Source organism: Olea europaea, chromosome 4, assembly GCF_002742605.1.
Source record: "Olea europaea var. sylvestris chromosome 4, O_europaea_v1, whole genome shotgun sequence".
Classification (NCBI taxonomy): Eukaryota; Viridiplantae; Streptophyta; class Magnoliopsida; order Lamiales; family Oleaceae; genus Olea; species Olea europaea.
This window is the reverse complement of record NC_036240.1, coordinates 19,355,971-19,363,516: the sequence shown is the minus strand read 5'-3', so window position 1 is coordinate 19,363,516 and position 7,546 is coordinate 19,355,971. Positions and strand designations below refer to the sequence as shown.

The 7,546-nt window shown below is 33.7% G+C and overlaps 1 protein-coding gene across 1 annotated transcript in view; it reads right to left on the bottom strand.

The window, feature by feature from the left end:
• Window positions 1–1,210, bottom strand: part of LOC111393137 (casein kinase II subunit beta-2-like) — a 14,693-nt gene extending 13,483 nt beyond the window's left edge. Inside the window, exons 1-2 of the mRNA XM_023018528.1 lie at window positions 1,103–1,210; window positions 971–1,060 (exon numbers count right to left, since the gene is read on the bottom strand). Coding sequence (XP_022874296.1) covers window positions 971–1,060; window positions 1,103–1,210 — 198 coding nt within the window. The remainder of the gene's footprint in view (window positions 1–970; window positions 1,061–1,102) is intronic.
• Window positions 1,211–7,546: the final 6,336 nt, after the last annotated feature.

Sequence of the window (7,546 nt, the reverse complement as noted above, 5' to 3'; positions counted from 1 at the left end):
ATAACACAAAAAATCAATTGAACAAGGTAACAAACAAAAATTCACTCCAAAACTCAAAATCAATTCATAAAGGTGAAAAAAAAGGAATAAACTATGGAACGCATCATAAATGTTAAAATCTCGATTGAAAATTAATTCTTACAAAAATCCATATAGCAGTAACCTGATTGTCTTTAATAATTCTCCAGCATCTTGATTCTTAATGATCGATCACTTTGAAAACAACGAGAAATTTCGATTCTTGTGAAATATTGAATTAAAAATATTTTTTTTTTCTATTGGGTTGCGTTAAAACTATCAATTCTTAAGGTGTTTATAAAATTAATTAAATTTAAATTTTGAATACCCATTAAAGAAAGGAAAAGAAGTGTGTGAAAAATTTAATTTTGACATGAGATAATTTTGGGGTATAGTATTCAAAGATCTTGTGTATCTTGATGCGAGCAAAAAAAAAAGGAAAATCGAATTCACTAATGGTTCTCAAGAAAGTATCGAGAATCGAATCGAAACCGATCGATTCTTGATGTACGATCCCAGAGTTGACCTATTTAGCGGAAGAACTGGATCAAATCGACCGATTCTATTTGGTTCTAGTCCAGTTCCAAGAAAAAAGGTTCACACCTAATTTTTTTCAATTAAAAAGCTGTAAATTGACAAAACTATTTAAATAAAACAAAAAATAAAAAATGAACTGTAACCTTAGTCTCAAATTTCTAAAAAATTAAAAATGAGTCACAAATATATTATTAAAAATCAAATCTAAAAAAAGTGAATTGTGAAATCTCCCTTCGTAAATAAAGCCACCGACGGTCCATACTTAAATCACCAGCCAATCGCTGCATAAACCATTGGACAATGCTCCCCTCACCGATGAGCTTAACCCAAAAACACTTCCCCATCAATCAATTACACACAGATCATTTGAATATCTAAAATCTAGAAAAAAAAAACTCTAATTGATTCGAAAAACCAGTTTGCTTCCTCCTCCAAATTTTGGAGGTCGGTAATGGGGCCCATGGTTGTGGACCACCCATTCCGGCAACCCCTCCTCATGCTCCACCTATCACAACAATGGGTCTTCATTAATTTCAATGGAATATACCAATTTCACCATTCCCAGTTCACTAAGCAATTTCTCAATTTCTGCCAATTTGGTCGATAGCGTCACGTCAAGATTTGTCAGGGATGGTCCCAACTTCCACAGTATCATCTTCTAAGAGGAAACAACATAAGGGAAAAGGGAAAAGGCTTCCACAATTCATAGAGAATTGCTGGAAAAACTAAGGGATTTTTTTTTTTTTTTGGAGGAAGGAGGATAGAGCGGGGTCAGTCAATTAGTAAAATGGGGTGGTAAAGTTGAGTTTGTTGGGTATTTTAATAAGTGATGCCCAAGTAACCCTTAGGTAATGATGAAAGATCGAGGTTCGTTTGTCTTCATAGGTTATAGGCCCAAGATTGAAGAATATTATAAATCCACACCACAATTGATGTAACCCAATTATGTTGGTATTTAGAGGAAATCAACCCATTGGGCTATGTGCTCAATACTCAACTTTGGAGATAATTTGAAATCACATGAGATTTAGATGGTTGCAATGGTTATATTATCCTTATCCTTGGCAACCATTTTCAGTTTTCTTGAAGTCTATCTAGTCGATTCTTCTTGGGAAATCTGTTTTTCCTTTGCCTATAAATTGGAGTCTCTTGGCCTCACTTTCAACACACCAAAACGGGCCTCTGCTTTGTGCATTTCTGAAATCTAGCTTCTGCCTTTGTGTGCTTCTTCCTATGATTGCAAAAGAAACCCAGTTTTTGCCTTTGTGTGCCTCTGTCTCTATGACTGAAAAAGTCTTGAAGTGGTGTTGCCTTTATGGTGTTGGATTGAACTTTTCTGAGCCGAATCAAAAGGAGAACTTATTGTTCTTCAAATCGAAATTTTTTTTTCTTTTTTCATTTTGATTTCAAGTTAATTCCATAACTAACATTGTTGATTTGTTCAATTGTAAGTGGAATTAGCATCAACAATGGGTATCAGAGCGAGGTTGGGATGGAATTTCTGGCTAAAATCAGACCAAAAATCGAAATCGAAGCAAAATCGGCTGAATCGTGTTTTTTCAAAAAGGGTCGAATCGAAAATTACAAATTTCAGCCAAACCATTGATCTGTCAAAAAATCTAAGCACGTATCTGAGCTCCGTAGGTAGAGGTGCCTCTTACAGGATAGCACGTGATTTTGGCAATGATCAACGATGAGTGGAGGAAAATTTCAGCTAGCTTCCTTCGGGTAGTTTGCTTATTTCGATCTCCTGAATGCACTGATATAGTTTGTTTTATGTTTTAGGTTACACAAAAATGTTGAACGATTTTGCCCTTGATGGGTCGATAGTCGCAATTGCTACATATATTTACTAAATTACTTTAAGCCAAAATCGCGAGCTTAAAGCAATAAATTCGCATCTCTCGTAGTTTACAGACACAAACATGTCCGTTCTAGTAAATTGGCTGAAACCTTTATATTATCGCACTAGCAGATCATCTTGTGGGGTGATAATTAAGATTGTGGGTTGTCATTGCTTGGCAACAATTGCTTGTTGGTAGAACCTATGATTACTTGTCATTCTTTGTCGTCTTTAGATTTATTTATTGAACATTGTCGTGTTATTTAATCTCATATTATTTTAGACTTGTACCTAGACTCCTATTCTAGTTTCTCCCCTTGATCTGAGAACGTGATTCTCATGAAATCATGGGGTTCTAGAATAGTGTATTATTGTAAAACCATAGGAATCTTGTTATTCTATGTAATTTGTGTGACCTGTAACTTTTACATATCTGAGTTTGTGTTCTATACATTTTTGGGTGAAATGTCGACACATCACTTTGAGTTGGGTATCTTTAATGGTAAAAGAGATTTTTCAATTTGACAACAAAAAATGAAAGGTATTCTTGTTCAATAAAAAGTTTCTAAAGCTATTGATGACTTTTTCCTACAAACTTGAATACTAAAAAAGAAAAAGAGAATTTGCATGAATTGGTATATACTTCTATCATTTTACATTTGTTTGACGCGGTATTAAGAAAGGGGGGTAAATTAAAATCAGTTCAAGAACTTTGGGAAAAATTGGAGGAGCTTTACGTGTTTAAATCCACTCCAAACAAATATTTTCTACTTGAAAGCTTTTTTAACTTCAAAATCGATTCTTCAAAAGATTTGAATGACAATTTGGATGTCTTCAATAAACTTGTGCAAGATATCATTAACTGTGGTGAGAAAGTATCTGAAGAATATAAGGCAATCATTTTGTTAAATACTATCCAACACACTTATAGAGAAGTTAAAAATTCTATTAAATACAGGAGAGATACTTTAACACTTGAAATTGTCATCGACTTCTTAACAAGTCTTTATATGGAAATGCGAGCCGAGAGAATAGAGAGAAAAAGTGTCGAGGTTCTTATGATGAGAAATAGGTCTCAGTCTAGGACTCGTGATAACCAAAGTGAATACGCATCTGATAGTAAAAGTAGAAGTCTATCTAGGTTAAAAAGTAAATTTAAAGGTAGAAAATGCTATGGGTACGGTAAAACTGAACATTTCATTAAAGATTGTTATATTGAGAAAAACAAACAAAAAGAAAAGGTTCACGATGAGGCAAATGTTATTACTTCTTTTGATGAGTGTTGTGAAGTTTATATGTTATTAAACTCTGAATCTACTGAAATAAATCTGACTATGAAATCACATTTACATAAATGGATACTGGATTTTGGCGCATCATTTCATGTTTCATCACATAAAGCCTGGTTTGAAAATTTGAAGAATCTGAAAATGGTCATGCTATTTTGTGCAATAATCATGTATATAAAATTGCTGGAATTGGTGATATCGCGTTAAAATTTGGCATTAGTTATGTGCTTAAATTACATGGAGTTGGATATATTCCCGAAATGGCTAGGAATCTTATTTCCGTAGAAGCATTAGAAATCGATGGTTTTTCTGGTAAAATTGGAAACAACATGCCCAAAATGATTAAGGGTGCTCTTATCACATGTAAAAGTATTAAAAAAAGGGTATTTATGTGACTACTGCTGAAATTATTAAACATTCACCTTCCTTTATAAATTTGACCAACACAGATGACACACTCAAGTGGTACAATAGATTAGCTCACATAAGTATTAAATGACTTAAACTACTAAATGACAAATGTGTATTTGGAAAAGACTGTGTGTCTAATATCCCTTTTTGTGATCACTGTGTCCTTGGTAAACATCATAAGTCATTTTTTTCATCTGGTATGCACAAAACTACTAAAGTTTTGGACTATATTCATACTAATTTATGGGGGCTGCTACTAATCCTATAATAGGTGGTAATAGATATTTTTTGTCCATAATTGATGATTATTCTCATAGGGCGTGGGTTTATCTATTAAAGAATAAAACTGAAACCTTTAAAAATTTCAAGATATGGAAATTGCAAGTTGAAACTCAAATTGGCAAAAAGATAAAATATTCAAGAACTGATATGACCTACAATTTTGTAATAAAGATGTTGATAATGTGTGAAAAATGTGAAATTACTAGACATAAAAATGTTCCTTATACACCTCAACTGAATGGGGTGGCTGAACGTATGAATCGTACTTTACTTGACAAAGTTAGATTTATGATGTTGAGTTCTGGTATTCCTTAATCTTTTTGGGGTGAAGCTGTTTTGACTGCGTGTTAACTGATTAATTTGATACATTCTACTACATTAAATGGTGATACTCCACATAAAAAAAAATAGTATGGTAAATGTACTGACTATACTGTGTTAAAAACTTTTGAATGTGCTGCTTTCTCTCGTCAAAATGAGGAAAAATTAGAACCTAGAGTTAGAAAATGTGTTTTCTTAGGATACCCTGAAGGAGTTAAAGGGTATAGGCTTGGGATAGAAGTCAAACTGGAGTTAAGATCATCATAAGTCGTGATGTTACATTTAATGAGTCTGAAATGCCGTGTCTAAAATCAGAAAGTGACACATTGAGAGAAAAAAGCAAGAAAACAATAGTGACAAATCTCAAGTAGATTCAAGGCCCTTAAGTGCTCAAACCCCCACCACCTCAATTGAGGTGGAGCATCAAAATCTTGAATTAACAAGATAATCAAAGTAAAAATATTAAGAGAGATGAGGTTATGGAGGAATATCAAGAGAGCAAAAACACTTTGTCTGATTACCAGTTTGTTAGAGATAGAGTTAGAAGAACATATAGGGTGTCTCAAATGTTAGAGTCTGATTTTGAACTTGCTTATATTAGTTATGAAGAACTAGTTGATAGGGAACCAAACATATATGAAGAACTCTTAAGGAGTGAACAATTTGATGCGAAAAATGCTATTTGTACACCAATGTTGACACTCTGTTGAACATTATCCTCACATAACTGGATGGGCCCCACGATAATAAAAAAAATCTTCGGATCCCCCATGGGAGGAGAGTGTACACCGGAATGTCAACCCCAGTATACATGTAGCAAAACTCATTTTAGAATTAAGGAGGGAATTACCAAAACTCATTTGATGATTGGGTGTTTTTGTTGTTCCACGTGGATGATATGCTTTTGATTGGTCCCAACTTGAAGTTTTTAAATGATATAAAAACTACTTTAAGTAATGAATTTGATATGAAAGATCTAGGTAATGTTAAAAGAATCTTAGGCATGGAAATTTAAAGAGCTAGGTCTGCATCAAGCTTCATATATCATGAAAATTTTGAAAAAATTTAGCCTGAATGAATGCAAACCTATTATATTGCCTTTAGCTAATCATTTTGCATTATCTAAAGAATAATCACCTGATAATGAGGAGGAAGATGAATATATGAAAAGGATTCTATATACAAATGTCATTGGTTCTGTGAGGTATCTAATGGTGTGTATTAGACTGACTTAGCCTTTGCTGTTAGTACACTTAGCAGGTATATGTCTAAACCCGGTCCCAAACATTGGGAAGTTTTAAAATGGCTATTTAGATATTTGAAAGGAACATGTAATACTGGCTTGATATATAAGTTTAGTACTGAAGGAGTAAAATTGAAAGGTTTTACTGATGCTAATTATACTGGTGCCAGAGATAATAGGAAATCTACATCTTCCTACATGTTTACTTTGTGTAATTCATGTTTTAGCTGGAAATCACAACTTCAGCATGTTGTTGTATTATCTACTACTAAATCAGAATATATTGTTGCTACTGAGGCCTTTAAAGAATCTTTGTGGTTTAAATGTATATTAAATGAACTTGGTGTTCTTAATGACAATATGAAAATATATTCTGATAGTCAATTTGCTATTCACCTATGCAAAAATCCTATCTTTCATGAACTTATTGAACATATAGATGTTAGACTACATTTCATTAAAGATATGGTTTCTCAAGAACTGATAAACGTTGAGAAAGTACTTTTAGAATATAATCATGCACGCATGGGAACTAAGGTGCTCCCATTGGTAAAGTTTAGAAGCTGCCTTGATCTTCTAAACATCGGTACAAACTTGTAAGTGATGCCCAAATAACCCCTAGGCAATGATGAAAAATCGAGGACTGTTTGTCTTCATAGAGTATAAGCCCAAGATTGAAAAAATATAACCCAATTGTGTTGGGTATTTAAAGGAAATCAATCCATTGGACTAGGTGCTCAATAACCAACTTTGGAGATAATTTGAAATCACTTGAGATTTAGATGGTTGCACTGTTTATACCATCCTTATCCTTGGTAACCATTTTAAGTTTTCTTGAAGTCTATCTAGCCGATTCTTTCTGGGAAATCTGTTTTTTCTTTGCCTATAAATTGAAGTCTCTTGGCTTCACTTTCAACACACCAAAATCGGCCTCTGCTTTGTGCATTTTTGAAACCTAGCTTCTGCCTTTGTGTGCTTCTCCAGTGATTACAAAAGAAACCCAGTTTCTGCCTTTGTGTGCCCCTGTCTTTATGACTAAAAAAGTCTCCAGTTGGTGTTGCCTTTGTGGTGTTGGATTGAACTTTTCTGAGCCGAATCAAAAGGGAAATTTATTGTTCTTCAATTTTTTTTTCTTTTTCATTTTTTATTTCAAGTTAATTCCATAACTAACATTTTTTATTTGTTCAATTGTAGGTGGAATTAGCATCAACAGAGTTTAATTAATTCTTCACCACCATATAAATATCCCTCTACTTCCGGCACCTCTCATCATTAGTAGAAAAAATACACTTTTCTTTGTATATTCAACCACTCTCAAAGCACATTTTTTTTCTTTGATTCAGTTCAAATGGGCAAGGAAATTGAGGTTGGCGCCGAATACACCACCAAAGACTACTAAGATCTGCCATCGGCTCCACTGATTGACCTGAAGGATCTAACCAAGTGGTTGGTCTACAAGGCTAGTCTAGTTGAATTCATTGCCACCATCTTGTTTTTGTACATTATTGTTTTGATTGTGATTGGGTACAAGAGCCAGAGCAAACAAGATGATTGCGACGACGTTAAGTTAAACTCGCTAGTAAAGGGAGCATTTTCTGACAA